General features: G+C 42.3%; 1 protein-coding gene across 1 annotated transcript; it reads right to left on the bottom strand.

The window, feature by feature from the left end:
* Positions 1-629: 629 nt before the first annotated feature.
* GRXCR2 (glutaredoxin and cysteine rich domain containing 2) lies at positions 630-14354 on the bottom strand. Its single transcript, XM_032627964.1, has 4 exons — positions 14024-14354; positions 12370-12374; positions 8217-8438; positions 630-1829 (listed from the first exon to the last, which is right to left on the bottom strand). The coding sequence occupies exons 1-4, from the start codon at positions 14352-14354 to the stop codon at positions 1647-1649; spliced, it is 741 nt and encodes a 246-aa protein (XP_032483855.1). The 3' UTR covers positions 630-1646.
* Positions 14355-17683: the final 3329 nt, after the last annotated feature.

Genomic DNA, 17683 nt, shown 5'->3' with positions numbered 1-17683 from the left:
GCTCCCTGGAATTCCCCTTTCCCAGAACTTGTCACACTATATTGTAATTATCTGTTTATATATCTGTCTCCTCCATTGAAACTCTAAATCCCATAAGATACCAAAGAGTGGTGCACATCTGGGAAACACTGCACATCAAGCACCTGGTAATACCATCCTGCATGTCCAACAAACAGTATCTGTGGTCAAATGTTCCTGTCAAAAAGCAGAAGAATACACTTAAAGGTCTTAGGATCTCTTGACATCATTCTTTCCTCTGATATTCTGGAAAGACAGAAGAGCCAATAGCTGTAAGAAAACATAAACAGAGTCAGGAAATAGTTAAGTACAGAAGCAAAGAAAGTTGGTGAGCGATAGTGCCACTGTTTTGGCTGAAAGAGAACAGGCAAAATTATCTTGGTCTTGAAAAATAGTTTAATGTTTTTATTAGAAGTATGTATATTGTCTGAAGATCACTCCACTGTTGAATTATATTAACAGCTGAATATTAGAGAATAACAAACAAATCTTGAAAAAATTAAGTTATGAAAATCAAAATAATTACCATAGAAAAGCAATGCATATAAATAGATAACAGATTTTACAGTGTTATTCTCAAGGGGAAAGGGGAATGGCTGTTAGAGCTGCAAACGTTCATTGAACAAACGTATTTTTCTAATTTTACAACCAACTTTAAGAGGAAAAATTATCCTTAGTATGTATATTCATAGACAGTAGAAACATAATTACTAAATATCAGCCTTGGTTAGTTTTTTTTTTTAGAAGTTTCCAATAGATACCTATAAAATACCCACAGTCTTTTATGAAGAGATCATGGCTATATCTTAGCCTTAAAATAAATGCATTCTTTTGGTAATAATTTGGGGGCTGGAAGAAGTCGTTATCACACACACCCATATACTTAAGCACCAAATTTATCATAAATAGCTTTGACTTGGCTTATAACCTCAGTAGTGTAGAGGCGCACAGAAATGTCTTATCTCATCTTGTCCTAAGAAGTAGCATTGCTCATTGCCTGCATGCATATTACCCAAGCACATCACACAGGAGAGACTCAGGACTTTGAAAAAAAGGGGCTCCTCAGCTTGCCTCTCTCCAGCAAGAAGCAAACACATCTTGTTTTGTTTTCAGCGGCCTGCTAGTGCATTCAACATTGGGCCTCCCTTTCCTCCTCTGCTTAATTAAAAATGCAATTTGACCAATAACTGTGTGAAATGCATTATAAGCAACAAGAATGCAGTTCATCAGAAACCTGCCTTTTTTTATTCCTTTCTCTCTGCATAATTTTTCAAATAACTCCCAACCGGGAAATGACTTCAGCCTGCTGCCTGAATTGTACATTTATTTGTCCACTTGTGCCAGGAGAAACCTGAGCTAAGTCAAGTGAGATACATGCACACAAGTCCTGGAAGGATCACTTGAGAACCAGTTTCAAAGCAGATTCTAATTCAAAAATGCCTCTGCCACTTAGACCCACATGGAGCCTCACGAAATATCATCGAGTAACTGAGTTGTGCCAGTGGAGGAAGTGATGGCAGCCACGGTGGCTTCCTTGCTGGGAGAGGGAGGAGAAGGTGGAGGAAGGGCAGTTGATTACAAATAGCTTTAGGGAGGATGCGATAAAAGCGGACATACAAAGCCACGGGCTATTGATTGCAAATCTGGCAAGGCTGCAGGCCATTCTCATTGCAGGCAGGGCACCGCAGGGCCCGATAGGACTCCTTAAATCTGTTGGCCAGCATCGAGAACTTGCTGCCGTGGCACAGAGAGCAGGTGGCACTGCCCGATCCTCGGCAGTGAAAACAGTTGTCCTCGGGAAGTTCCCCTTCCTGCAAGAGACAGGTCAGGGTTAAGTTACAGCAGCAGTTCAAATCCATTGTTCACACACAGGTCAAAATAGCACTGGGAGCCTGCAGAGGCTGGGGCAGAATTAGAGGAAAATGCGTCCCACACGTGCCAACGAGGGACCTGGCCAGAGGCACAGAATAAGCTCAGCACTTTCTCGGAGATTTCCCTGATGGACCTCTCTAAGACAGCAACTTCTGCCACCAGGCCGTGCACTCCACAACTTGACCTTTTTCGTCTCTCTTGTCACCATCTGACACATTATTTCTGTGCCCATAAGGGCAGGACTTAATGTTCCTCATTGCCAAACTAATAGTCAACACTTGTGAAACACCTGGGAGGTGTCAGGCGCTGTACCCAAGCCCTCGGCAGTGAGAGGGCAGAGTCCTAACCACTGGACTGCCAGGGAATTCCCTGGGCTCTGTTCTAAGAGCTCTCTCTGTGCCAGTGGTCACACAGCTTGAAGACAAGGAGGCAGGCTTGGGTCCCAGGGGGTCGGGCGCCAGAGATCATGCAGTCCTCATCGGAGTCACCCAGCAGTAGGTGCCCAGGATTGTTCTGTGTGACTGAGGGGATGGATGAATGGATGTTGCAATCCTTTGGAGCGTAGCTCTGAGTTCCTACAGAACTTTTATCTTTATGCTCTTGGAGAGCCATGAAAAGGCCCTGTGATTAAGAGCTCGGCTCTGGAGTCAGCAGCCTGGAGCTGAGGCCTGCCTCTGACAACAACTGTGCACCTGGGACGGTTCCCCTAACCTCCCTAAATCTCAGTTTCTTTACCTGTGATCTGGGAGGGATATTGCTTACCTCTCTGAGTAGCTGGAATATTAAATGAGAGAGTATATGTAAATGCCCTAATATATTATCTGGCATATTATAGGTTCTCCGTTAAAGTTAGTTTACTTCTAAGCCTTGTCCCCTCCTGCCAGGGACACCAGACTATGCCTCTTGGCTATCGCTGTGCTCTTCCCCTAAGACATCTCAAGGAAACTGGCAATTTTGCGCTGCCATGCAATGACTGTGCACAGACCACGAACCTTCTGTGAAATAAGGGGTAATACCAGGTCGATACCAGGTAGATTCAGCACCAGTTCCTGTCCATTTCACCTTTTGAACATCTCTCAAATCTCTTCAGTTTCCCCTCCACAACCACAATCCCGATCCAGACACCTATCGATTCTGGCATCAACTCAGCATAGTCCCTGCCTCCGGGCTTGTGGGATGTTCTCACCATGGATACCAATCTCATGAACCTACAGTTGTGATTGCCACATAGAAAGCACCCAAGAAACCTTGTAATGAACACCTGCCCGCCAGATAAACTTCAGGTTAAAACCCAATCCCCGGGACTTCCCTGGTGGCTCAGTGGTTAAGAATCTGCCTGCCACTGCAGGGGACACGGGTTCGAGCCCTGGTCCGGGAAGATCCCACATGCCACAGAGCAACTAAGCCCGTGCGCCATAACTACTGAGCCCGCATGCCTAGAGTCCGTGCTCCGCAACAAGAGAAGCCACCACAATGAAAAGCCCACGCACCGCAACGATGAATAGCCACTGCTCACTGCAACTAGAGAAAGCCCGCGTGCAGCAATGAAGACCCAACACAGCCAAAGATAGATAGATAAATAAATAAATTTATTGAAAAAAAAATCTCCTTAGCTGATGTACATTGTCAGTTACTTCTCACATCAGGCTCTCATCCTGAGGTCTCTCTCTAGCTGGTGTCGAGGAAACTTTCCCCACTCTCAACCCAACCAGCTCCTACCTGTTCTCAGATGTCAGCTTAGCAGCACTTCCTCCAGGAAGCCTTGCCCACTCGTACCTCTGGACCAGGAGTCCCACCCCACCTCTACTGCCCCTAGCCTGGCAGGTCTCACACTCCCCTGAAAGTTCCTGCTGACTAGACAGGAAGTGTTCTGGGCTCGTGCCTCTCCGCATCACTTCCTGACATCTAGTGTAGTACCTGGCACAATATTTGCTGTTCACATACTTGCTGAATGAATAAACAAACAAAACAATGACGTCTGGAGATCCCTTAGTGTTCTTAAATTCTAGGAACTAACAAGACAGCTGGAGTTCACCGGGTGCCTCAACCAGCTAACACAGCTTTCTTTTGTAACCTAAGAATAAAAATCATCTCTGAAAAGGGAGGCCTATGTTCTAAAAATAGCCCCATCGCACTGCAAAGTGCCTAAGTAGGTATTAAATTGTATTTATTCTAGATGTAGGGAATGGAGGTCATTTTCCAGCTGACAAAATCCCAAATGATGTCCATGTCCCCTTTTGTTAATATTTTACTGATTGTTGCCATATTCTGATATGTTAACAATGGGGAAATTGGTTTTCTTCCCTTAAAGTATGCAGAATAAATATATTTGCCAAAATATTCTTAAAGCAAATTGCCATGTCCATTTTTCTGCCAAATCCATCATGTTTTTGTTTTGCACTTGATCCCACTGAGATTTTAATGATATGAGTCAATGTTGTCAAAGAAAATACAGTAAAATCCTACCATAATGCTACACATGTGATCCAAAAATTCATTTGCATAGAATGCCAGGCAAGATATTGAAAGATTAGTGAAATGACCTGGTGAGCCTGCCATAAAGAACAAGAACAAATCATCAATCAAATCTCATCTCATGTCACATGGTTATATGACACATTGTTAGAGGTTTCACTGGAGTTTCCATTCTTTTTTTTTTTTGCGGTACGCAGGCCTCTCACTGTTGTGGCCTCTCCCGTCACGGAGCACAGGCTCCAGACGCGCAGGCTCAGCGGCCATGGCTCACGGGCCCAGCCGCTCTGCGGCATGTGGGATCTTCCCGGACCGGGGCACGAACCCGTGTCCCCTGCATCGGCAGGCAGACTCCCAACCACCGCGCCACCAGGGAAGCCCTGGGGTTTCCATTCTTATCCTAAGTTACCAACCTTCCTCCAACTGTTTGCTCTCAATATGCTCTTTTTAATCATTCAGTTAACTCAACAGGTATTTATTGAGCCTCTACTCTATATAAGGCATGCATGATATCAGCGTCTGTGTACCAGTCTCAATATTTTTAAAAATTCTTCCCAGAAAACATTTAGTAAGAAGATATAGAACATCGCTGCACAGAGTGACTTAGGTTCGAGAACCCAACAACCTACCCAAACCAACTCTCATTAGCTCCATGACCGAGAAAAGGGGTCCCAGCTTTCATCAGAGACTCAAAGGCTTGCGTGGCCCTGAAGATGGTAACCAGCACCAATCTGGAGGCCGATCAGCAGAGTGATTAAGACCATGAGATTGGTAGTCAGATGGACCCGGGTTTGACTACTGACTCTGGTGACCTCTGGCGAGTTACTCAACTTCTCTGAGCTTTAGTTTCCCCAGCTGCAGAATGGGACTACAGATAATACCCACCTCACAGAGTCCTTGTGAGAATGAAATGGACTACTGCATGGAAAGCACTGGGCATGGGGCCTGGCTAACATGAACCCTCAAAAAATGGCAGTTATTATTATTATCATTATTCTGTTTCAAAGGTAAGATCACCTAAAGCATAAAGAAGCCCAGATGACTTATGGTCTCAAATCCACTGAATACAGGGTCAGACTTTTCCCCTTCTACTTTTCATTGTGGCTCAATTCAATTATTCCTCTCCTTTTCTTTTATAGTTAATACAGACGTTCAAGCATGGCCTGGCTTTTAGCCCTCCCTGCTCTTTCATCAAGGTCCTACTGTTTCCCTGTTCCATATAACACAACAAAGAGTCTCTTGGTCAGAATGGGCTCCTTGATGTTCTTTGACCCTCTGTTTTAGAATAAAAGTTGTCTGGGCATTTACTGCATGAGGGATGGGGCAAACAAATAGCAATTTCAAACAGAGCTTAGGGACTTCCCTGGTGGCGCAGTGGTTACGAATCCGCCTGCCAATGCAGGGGACATGGGTTCGAGCCCTGGTCTGGGAAGATCCCACATGCCGTGGAGCACCTAAGCCCATGCACCACAACTACTGAGGCTGTGCTCTAGAGGCTGCAAGCCACAGCTACTGAAGCCCGAGTGCTCAACTACTAAGGCCCACGTGCCTAGAGCCCGTGCTCCACAACAAGAGAAGCCACTGCAATGAGAAGCCCATGTACCGCAATGAAGAGTGGCCCCCGCTCGCCACAACTAAAAAAAGAAAGCCCGCGTGCAACAATGAAGACTCAACGCAGGCAAAAATCAATCAATCAATTAATTAATTATAAATAAATAAAATAAAATAGAGCTTAAAGGACAGGCAAGTGGAGTATAACCTTTCACAGCAACTTTCTGCTGCACACCTCTGTCTTGGTTTATGGCATTATAGCTAAAAAACACAGTTCTCTCCAAATCGAATTTAAAGGTAATTGTCATAGCAGGCTTGTTGTTGCTTTTTCATTCAGGCCTGCAATGTGACCTGCATTTCTGGTCCTCTTCTGAAAATGCATGCTCCAAGTTACAATATGGTATGGAAAACGATAGAATTAATGAATTTTAAAGTGGGACGGTAATGCTTTGGATCACAAAGTTTAGCTGTCTGACTGCTGCTATGCTAGGCTCTGAATAGTGCTTTGTAGAAAGTGAGCGAAGGCAGAGGCAGAATATTTCTTATCAGTTGGCACTTTCATTCCAAATTCCAGTATTCTTTCCACAAACATTTACCTAATATTTACTGAGCAGCTATTATATTCCAGGCTCTATTTTTTTGGCATTGGAAGTACTATGTTACACCCAACATAAACATGCCCCCTGACCTAATAGAGACCAAATCCTAGTGGGTAAGAGCAAACATTAACCAAAGAATCACACAAATAAATGTAAGATTACATGTGCACGGGGAGGGGGAGGTGCCTTGAGGGGTCCATCCTTGTGGATTTTTATCCTCATAGGATTTTATCCTCATGGAAACCAGGGGAGGCCTCTCTGTGGAAGTGATGCCTCCACCGAGAACTGTGGGCAAGGAGGTAGGGAGTCTGGAGAATATTCTAGGCACAGGGAAGTTGCCTCTGGCAGGACAGAGCAAAGAACATCTGAGGGGTAGCCAGATGGGCAGTGTGTCTAGGGCAGAGAGAATGAGCAGAGATGTGTAAGAGATGAGGCTGAAGAAGCCAGTCCACACAGTGCTTTCTAGAACAAGTGAAGAGTTTTGGTTTTATCCCAAGTGATAAGAGCCTACTGAAAGTTGTTTTCTTTTGGCAGCGGGGCGGGGTGGGGGGGTGCTGTGAGTAAGGGATGGCATGATCAGATTTGCATTTCAACTATATTTTATCAAGTGTGAGATCAGGTCGGAAAGAGACAGGAATGGTTCTGAGGAGAACTGGAGTCCGGTCATGGCTTTCTCATTCCCTTGACATCACTCAAGTGCGAGGAAGTCCCTGGCCCATTTTGTCACGCTAACCCATGGGAGGTTCAGCTTCAAGTCCCAAGAGATGGAATCTAAAGAGGGAAAAATTCATTTCTGCTGCTTTCCAAGCTTTTACTCTCTTAGCTTAAATTCACCAAAATTGCTTTTCTCCCCCTCAACCCCATACTGTGAACTAACGAATGTCATCACCTTCCCGCTTGTCTGAGCATGTCTGAGCAAGGTGGGGTGTGCACACCTCTGAAACGTGTGGGGAGAAAAAACATTCGTACTATCTATATTTATTTTTTATCTAAAGAAAACAAAACAAGAATTAAGCTTTAATAATATCTTCATAAGAGATGGTTCTATTGATTTTTAATAAACTAGGTGACACCAGCACCCTAAGTTGGGCAGTCACTTAACATAGGTGGTACCCAAGGGACCCTGTTGTATACATGATGTAAAGTGACCTCACTTTACATAAAGTGACAATGACGACCCTGCTCATTCGTTCACTTTCAGCATATTACAACATGTGGTTCACTAGTGTCTGGTCTAGTGGATTTACAGATGATATTGCTTAGTTTTAACTAAACTAATCTCCACAAACTCTAAAGACAAGTAGATTTATTAGATTTCTTCAAGGAAACTGTGGGCTGAGGATTACCAACAGTAATAGGAGCACAAGCAAACCCATAAGAAAAGGACAGAGCTGATTTTTTCCATCTAGAACAAGCTGTTCTAAGCCTCAAAGCAAAGGGAAAACAATAAGTTCCTAATCAGATCTTAAATCATTCAAAATCATTCAAATTATGTGTATTTGAAATATGGGCTTATCACTATTATTGCTAACAATAAAATGTGATAAACCACGAGAATATAATAAAATTCCTCAACATCTTTAACATTTAGACATAAGTATTCACATTCAAAAGTTCTTACTTAAATAGTGCACAGTGAAAACAATTTGGAGACCACGGCTATAGGGCCAGCTCTGCACAGGGCAGTGAACCGTTCTGACATACCTGTGGGTACTGGTTATGGGGGAAGGTGCCTCCCGTCTCTGCCAAAGACCCATCGTTCTGGTCTCCATAGATTTCTTCTTTGCTCATCAGAGACTCTTCCTCAGCCTCCTCTTCCTTCTGGAGCATTTTCCTCATGAAATCTCTCTTGTCCATTGGAGTTCGAATGATTTTCAGGTTATTCGTGTAGATGATTATCTTTCCAAAATCTATAATAGGTGGGGACTAGAGAAATGAAGAATGAGCATGGTGATTCACCAGGAGTCACCAAGTACAGGGCTGCAGAACCTCTTCAACATCCCGGGAAAGAGAGATATGGTCTGGCACTAGGGATCCCATCACAGCCCAAAGCTACAGTTCGTTCTCTGGTTTCTTTGCTCCGTCTGAAAACCCTGAACACCAGCTTCTTTCTTCCTGTTGATGGTAACCAGCCAAAGCTGAATTAATCATGTAACTAGAATGTAGGACTCTGCAGGACAGGGTCCAGAGCTTCTATTCCTACTACATACCATGGGATCTGGTGCAGGGCTGGGCACAGTGAGTGCTTAATGCATACAAAGGAAAGCTTTTAAAAAATAAATCTCTCAGCAACCAAATTACTAGTTATGCTTTTTTTTAAAAAAAATTACCAGTTTACATAATTAATCAGGGTGCCTTTTAAGTTCTAACTTTTTTTTGTTTATTGTATAATGCATCATTTGAAAATACCAAGGAAATATCTTTTTGTTTTTAATGATGCATGAATGCAAGTAATTCTAGTTGGCAGTATTTGATTGTAAGAAATCAATAAAGTAACTGTATTTTTAAAAAAATAAATAAATCTCTCTCCAACATTTTTATGCATAACTAATAACAGTAGACACAATTTATTGAATTACTACTATTATTATTATTATAGGGGATAGCATTTATTTTGGGTCAGGCTTCATACTAAGCATTTTACAAATATTACCTCACTTCCCTCCCAAACATCCCTATGAGGTAGATGCTATGATTTCTACATTTTACAGAGAAGGAGACTGAGGTTCAGTGTGGTTAAGAGTCTTCCACGTTTACAGAGTTACTCAGGGTTTGTGGCCAGGATTCAAACCCAGGTCTGTCTCACCCTAAGGACCATATTCTTAACACCTGTACTGTAGTATTCACAAACATTCCCCACAACCACCAGATAAGATGTGTGTGTGTGTGTGTGTGTGTGTGTGTTCATTATTCATATAATATGAAAATTTTTTATGTCAATAAATGTACTTCTATAGCATAATTATTAATAGCCTATGTTCCCTTGTATGGATTTATCATGTGTTACTTCATCATTTGCTGAGAAACAACTTGGGCAATACTACAATGCAGTAGAGAAGCCTGGGGAGGAAATGTTTCGCAGAGCTAGGATAGCTTGGGGGGAAACAACACTAGATCCCAGTTCCACTGTCCACCAGTTGTGAGATGGGGAGAGCCATTTGGCCTCTCAGAACCTATTTGCTCACGCAAATGGGTTGACATCCAACTGATGGGCACCACCAGAGACAAATTACTTATTAAAATATATGAATATTCCCATACTGGGTGGTAATCAGGTGCTGTCCTGATACTCCTGAGAGCCTTCCTGTTTCCCCAGCCTCTCTCCTCAGGGAGCCTCTCACATCCCCAAACCCGGCAGTGTAGACATTAATGCTTAAGACCCCAGTCTCAGGACCCTGCCCCAGCACTCTGCTGGCTTCTGTGCTGACTGAGCAGTGTTCCTGGGCTTAAATATTTTGACTCTCATCCCTGAGGCTAATTATATCAACGTCTAGGGGCGAGGGTGCAATGAAGAATATGTAAGAGTTTGCAAAAGCTGAAGATACGATGCAAGTGATGGGCACTGTTACTGCCACTAGTATTAAAAACTCCTTTAGTAGTGCACGTACAATCATGCTACACGACTACATTCCCCAGCGTGAAATATCTGGCCCTGCTTTTACAGAACTGTATAAACCAAATTTATTTAGATGCCACAGTTAAGCAGTCTCCTATTTAAAGCCATCAGGCATTCAGTCACAGGCTGGCTTGAGCAGGACTTCAATCTTCAGGTCCCCTTCCTTGAAACACCCATGGAGTTTTCAATAATTATTTACGGAGCCACAAGCTTCCTGCCTGGCCCTGTATTCTCTCCCTCTCTTCAGGAGATCATGTGGCAGCTTCCATTTCCTACTGTTTGATGCATGCTGGGTTCCTGTTTCACACTCTGGACTATCAGTTTCTGAGCATCAGAAGATAAAGATGGTGGCACTTTTGGAAGGTTCCATATCTCTTTCCAGTAATAGCCAAAGAGGTTCAGTTACTAGGAAGCTTTTTTCACACATAGGGCTGGTTTTTTCAAGGCAAAATTCTCAATATACAAAAAAAAAAAAAAATTGCAGTCATCTGGTCCAACATCCTGCCTCTCTAAGCTGGTCAGCATCTGAGATACCCAGGATAGTAAATTTATTTTTAAGATACTCCAAAGATGGAGGGTCCCAAATCACCTTTAAGGTGTGTTTAAGTTTCAGTCACCCTGACAGCCAAGTTCTTCCTTGTGTCTAAGGAAACTCTCTGGGTGTAACTAAAGTTCACATTATCCAGTTACACCCAATTGCCTGTGAGGAATACCCACTCTTACATTATAGAGGACCAGGATGGAGCCAGGAATTTTTTGTGTCCTTCCAACGCCCGGAATGGCAACTTATGTGATTAAACATTCATAAATACTCTGATGTCAAAAGCAACAGGACTGGGAATTGCCATTCAGGGACCATGAAACCTTTCCACTGCTCTGTGTTTAAATGCAGACATGCCTAGTGGGTACCAGAAACTCAATGGGCTTTGGAGGTAGGCAGACCTGAGTTCAAATTTTAAATCTGTCAAACTGTGTGAGATTTGCAAGTTTTTTTAAGCCCTATAAACTTGTTTTTCCAATTTGTAAAACTCTCACAGAGTTACTGTGAAGATAAAATTGCATAATTTCCACAAAGTACCTGTTCAATAAATGTTACATTCCTTCTTCCTTTCCCTTTCATTTTTTTAATGAAACTTATAAATTTTAGTCAGTTTCAATTCCTTAAAATATCTGATTGTTTATAACCACTTTCTCTATCCATCACATGAAATTTTAAAAGACTCCATATTTCCTAGGTAAGAGCCTGGTCATTATCACAATGGTAGGTAGCATATACAATGTGCCACAATGCTAAGTACTTTTAATGTCATATATTTTTAATCACCATGATAATCTTTGAAAGTAGGTACTTTTAATATCACAAGGTTAAGTGGCTTGCTCAAGCTCACAGAGTAAGTGGGTAAGAACGGACATCAAGTCCAGGTTTAATTGACACCAGAGCCTTGCTTTTTATGATTATTATTTTATTGTGGTAAAATATACATAACATAAAAGTTACCACTTTAACCTTCTTAAGGTTCAGTTCGGGGACCTCAGTACATTCACATTATCGTGCAACCCTCTCCACCACGTGTCTCCAGAACGTTTTCTTATTCCCACACTGAAACTCTTCAGTTAAAACTCCACCTTCTCCTCTCCCCAACCCCTGGCGAACACCATTCTGCTTTCTGTCTCTGTAAATTAGACTATGCTAGTACCTCATGAAAGTGGAATCATACAACTATCTTTTTGTGACCGGCTTATTGCACTTAGCTCAAGGTCTTCAAGGTTCAGGCATGTTATAATGTGTATCAGAATTTCCTTCCTTTTAAGGCTGAATAATATTCTACTGTATGTATATACCACGTTTTGTTTGTTCAGTCACCTATTGACGAATATTTGGGTTGTTTCCACCTATGGGCAATTATGCTGCTATGAACACTGGTGTACAGATATCTCTTCAAGTTCAGAGCCCTTACTTTTAATTATTGTGTTTCACTGCTACCCAGTGTTGCTGCAAAGCCGATGTTTACTAAGGGTTATTTTACAGTTGGATTCACTATTGAAAAATCATGACGTCCCAGCTCTCATTTCCTTATTTTTCCTAAGTACCGCACTGACAACCTGTTTCAGTGGGTGGAGCTGCACGAATCCATCCTGATCACTCTCACACCAGAGGCGGCCTAGCAGTGGGATGGGGCATTTGTTCAGGCAACAAAGAAAACAAGGATAACCGGATGAAGCAGAAATCAAACCCTGAACCTTGTCTCTAGAGTACTATGTTTAAAACCACTGTGCCGTGCTGCGAGGAAGACTCCGGTAGCTGGTTTTAGCAAGTCCATGCCTAATCATACTTTTACATAAATGCCAAGTATGACACATGACTGATGAAGGTCAAGAAGTCCAACATTATAAACCATGGCCTTGTACAAGGTTCGTATAAACTATGACTTTATAAATTCTAAAGCTACAAATGAGGTTTAGTTAAAAAGAAATCCTGTAAGTACAGGATATAACAAAGTACCTAGGATGTAATAAGCACTTGATAAATGGTGACTATTATTATCATCATCATCACTATTATTAATGGCCTTATTCTCTTAAAAGGAACATTGCATAGGGCCAAGGGCATGAGGAATCAGAAGACCTGGGTTCTTATTCCGACTCTACACCTAATGACCCTATAATATTGGGTGGGTCCTTTACAACTTGGAACTCAATTTTCCTCACTTGCAAAATGGAAAATACCATACTTTGCCTTTCTCCTCAAGGTTGTGAAGAAGACTCAATGAGATAGAATGTGATAGTGCTTTGTAATGCATAAGTCACTCCACTAACATGAGGGATTGTTCATTCCAGCCCCCTTTAATATCAAAAAGAAACCTGGTATTATCTTTGATAAATGTGGACATGCCCATAATTACACTTTTACCAATGCCAGCAAGGCCAATACATTTGTCTGCTATAGATGTATAATCTGTTCCCTTAGGAAACGAACAATAAAAATGATTAGAGAGTAATTATCTGAATTTCACACTTTAAATATGAAAACATATCCTGGTGTGCTCTTCATTAAAAACCTGGTACATTATATCATTGTATTCACTCTTTTTTTTTTTTTTTTTTTTTTTAAGGCATTCATGGCCCTACTGGCAGAGAGCATATACACATCTCTGTTTTTGGAAATCAGCGAATATTTTCCAGGTTCTTCTAACTTCAAAGAAGATCATGTATGGGCTTTTGATTATCCATGGTACTGGAGAAGATAACTGAAATTCACAGATAAAATACATGTTTCAAGTGAAATATTAGCTCAAATGTCTTCCCATGTAACATTTCCTCTGGCTGATTTGCTTTTCACCATTTCTTCCCAGGACTCCAACTACCCAGCATTCATGTTAACAAGCAATGGAAAGGCAAAATAAATAAATAAACAAACAAAAAAGCAGGCAGCAGGAGGGAGATAAGAAATAAAAGAAGACATGGATAAACCACAAGCTGAATAATTGGGCTGGATAAAAATAAAGCCCCTTCAAGCACTTAGCTCTTTCAGGAAAAAGAACAACTCGTTGTCCTATAATTTTCTAAAACGGCAGGACCGGCAACCTGAAAACCGCTGCATCTCTATTTCATTTACTTACCAAGATTGCCCAGCCAAAGACCCAATTACAATTTGCTACCCTGGATGGAATTTGAATACGGCTATGCATATTGCACTTTCCAATAGGTAGATCAACAAGAATGTTATTTTCATCCCAGAAATATTATTCTGAGAGCGGCTTGACATTTGGTGCACCTATAGCTCTGGGTCAGTACCAGAGTAGGAGCGAGATACAAATCTGAACAATTCAGGTGTTTCTCTAACCACATTTTAGTCACTTAAAGCTTATACACCATGGGCAATACCAACCCTTACGGTCATTCGCCTTGTAATCATTGAAGAAAGGCTGGCTGCTCGCCAAGGTGTAGGCACTACCCTCTCGAAACACGCTGATCCTCTGAGCAGTCAGCTTAGGGGAGTACGACCGGGGTTTGGGGGCTTCCCCAGACCCATAAACACCATCCATTGGTTCAAGGGACTCTTGGAGGAAACTGTGAGGGTACTCCTCCTTTGGCGACTCTAATTCCTGCCCATCCTCAAAGACCTGCTTCAACACCCGGCCACTGTAGGAGGAAGAGATTTTAAATCGTACTTTCCGGGGTTTGCCGTCACTCTTCTGGTTCAGCTTCTTCGCAGGGTCCTCCATCAGCAGAAGGTTCACCTTGTGGTTTCCAGGCTTTGGTGTAGCCAGTGAAACTTGGGGCTCTGAGAAAAAGGCATTTTATTTTCTCTCCTGCATATGATTAATTCAAGCTGGTGCTGGGGTATGCTCGGTTTACAGCAACTGACACCTGCACGTTAAATATTGATAGGCCTTCATGCCGAGGCAGGCTGCTGCGGGTCTATGGAGTGGGCGGAGCATAAGACACGACTGGGTCCTCTCAGAATCCCAAACTCGCCCGTGCCTTCACCCCAACCCTGGCATTTCTTAATAGGAGCATGAGGAGGTTTATTTAGGCTGAACAAGTAATCAGTGCAGCAGGGATCAGTTAGCAAAGGTCTTGTTATTCTTACCCACAACTATGACCTAGTGAGCATGTAATAGGTGCCAGAGATTTTACAAGCATTACCTTACTTTGTCCTCACAATAAACCTACAATGAAACTATTATTATCTGTGTTTACAGAGGGGAAAATGTGGGCGGCCAGCAGATTCTCCATTAGTTTACTCTATTACAGCAAGTAAGTGACAGAGCAGGGATTCGAACTCAGTTCTAACTGATTCCAAAACCCATGACCAGTCCACCAAGCCGAAAGTTTTCAAACACATTTTAGTCCTTGGAGTGTCTCATGGAGCCCTAGACAGGAAGAAGCCATGGGTCCTCCTGAGCCTTCTACCCCTGCATTAACCAATGCACCTTCACTTTATATCTATTTATATTTAGATTTCATCTGCAAGAACAGCATGAGCCCCAATGCCTACTGAAGACAGCACCTAGTAAATGCCCACACTGTGAGATAGTTGCTGGGATGAATATCAGAGAAGCACAAGACATGGGGCTTGAGAATGACAGTCCTATAATTCAGTTTAGGAAACAGGCCTAACACATATGGAGTAACAGCTTCCTGCTTAGGGAGCAAAGCGTCCACTGCTAACTGCCGGAACAGCTATTCTGGGAAGAGAGCAGTCCCTCAGGAGACAAGGATGGAAGAAGAAGGCTTATAATGGAAGGGCCCTTGTATTGGCAAAAAAAAGAACGAGTTGGATTTGAAGAGCTGACAGGGTGGAGGTTAAGACTTTCTCCAGTCTTTGCTAACGACATCATCATTGACTTAGTTGCCCAAACTGATTTCTCCCGTACTTCTGCAGCCATTCCCATGGATTCTATCACCACTGCCTTCTTCCATCCAGCCCCACCTCTCCTGCCCCAGCTCAAGCCCTCATCACTTCTGTTTTCAGAGCTGTGGCAGCCTCGTGGTGACCTCCCCACCCATCCACAAGTCCATTCTCCACATAGATGCCAGAGCTATGCTTCCAAAGCACAAGTCTGCGGATGCCACTCTCCTGCATAAAACGTCCTAACTCTTCATGCAGCAGGCAAAGTTCCTCAAAACCTAACCCTGTCTTCCCCTCCAGACTGTCCTCTGTCTCTTCCAGGTGCTGCCTGGAATTTGTGTTCCAGGCATACTGACAATCTCACCTATTTCTCAAAACTACAGATTTCTGTCTCCTATCCAGAACAAACTGTTTCCTGATTGAAATGTCAAACTTTCACTCATCCTTCAAGTCACACCTCCAAAGTCACAGCTTCTGGGAAGCCTTCCCACCTGCCCTGAGGAGAAGGCCATGGAACTTTGGACCTACCACCATTAACTGCTTCTAGTTTTTCTCTTACCATCCCTGCGTTCTCCATGAAACTGTGAACACATCAGAGTCAGGCGCTATCTTGACCATTTCTTTACCCCTGGTTTTTATCAAAATGCCTAGTATTTAATAAAACTCAGTTAATAATTATTCAATGAATGACTTCCAGGTGAGAGAAATCTAATAAATAAAACTTTGGAACAGGAGATGAGCACATATTGTGGAGAACAGTGAAGAGGTGAAAGTTGTCAAGAAAAACATCTACATTTCTACTAAAAAAGGGTTTCCCGGTTATAAGGTCTCTGTGCAATCAATGCAAGGAATAGATTAAGTACACACACACACACACACACACACACACACACACACACACACTCACAGAGAAACAACATCTTAAAACAAGAAAGAAAGAAAGATATGTCTTCATAATATCAGAAGATACATGCCTATAGGTTCCCTAGGATGCAGAGCTGGCTGTGATGTGCCATGAATGGATGACAAGAGGCTGAAACATGGACCCCTCAGCCCTCAGGACAGCCAGGTGGGGCCCCAGGCTCCCAGGTGGTCACCTCGGATGACATCAGCCTCATCTATTTCCTCCAGTGTAAAAAAACAAGTACTATTATTTTCTAAGTATACCATGCCATGAAAAAGACCAGGAAGCCCTAACTAGAAGAACATTTTCTTCTATCTATCCCAAGAAACAAGTATTAGTAAGTGACTTATAGCCTATCTTCATCCAGAGGACCAGTGAGTGGACTTCCATGACTACCTGGTAAATAGGCATTCTGCACTGAACACAGAATAGACATCATTAAAAAGGTAGACTTTCAAAAGGGTAGATTTCAACCAGAGTGTATACATTGATGCATTTTGCACAATTGTGCTTCTGCTACCTTGAAAATTCGTTAAGTTTAAATTAAGACAGAATTATGAACACAACTGAATGAATTGGATAGGATTCTCACTATGAAAAAAAGAATCCTTTAGTCATGTGCAGAAATCAAAAGCTGGCAATGAGTTTTCCAAGTAACATTTGTTTTGTACTTTTTACACCCATTCCCACGTTCGCAAACAGACTTTCAGCAAGCCAGACCAAACTCGTGGAAGTTTTGAAACAATCATGCTTACTTGATCATTTTTAGATGTTAGTGATTTCAGGACAGTCACAACTTACACACATCCAGATGGAGCATACGTTGACAAAATGAAAACAATTTTGGCAGTATTATCCAAAGCTTTAAAACTGTTCACATCCTTGAACCTTACTAAAGAGAAAATAATCGCATAAATCGGAAGAAATAATGTCAAAACATTAGCATGAGTTGCCCCCAGGTGGAAGACTCTCAATGACTATTTTTTCCTTCCCAGTTTCATTATATTTTACTTGACAATGATAAACGTATCTTACTTTAATAATCGGGGGAAAATAAATGAAAAAAATTCATTACTTTCAACCCAATAATTTTCTTAAGGAGATGATTTTTCTTTTTAATTTTAAAAGTTTATTTGAGCAAAATTGATTTGAATCAGGCAGCACCAATCCAGAAGTGGTTAGGAGTGTTTCCACCAACAGGGGCTTGGGGAGAGACTTCTATAGAGAAAAGGCAGAAGCAAAGTAAGGCAATCATTGTTTGGCTATAGCTCAAAGCCTAGTTGTCTGTCTGTGAC

The sequence above is a fragment of the Phocoena sinus genome, chromosome 3, assembly GCF_008692025.1.
Source record: "Phocoena sinus isolate mPhoSin1 chromosome 3, mPhoSin1.pri, whole genome shotgun sequence".
Classification (NCBI taxonomy): Eukaryota; Metazoa; Chordata; class Mammalia; order Artiodactyla; family Phocoenidae; genus Phocoena; species Phocoena sinus.
Note: the sequence above shows the minus strand (reverse complement) of the source record. Positions and strands in the feature narration are given on the sequence as shown.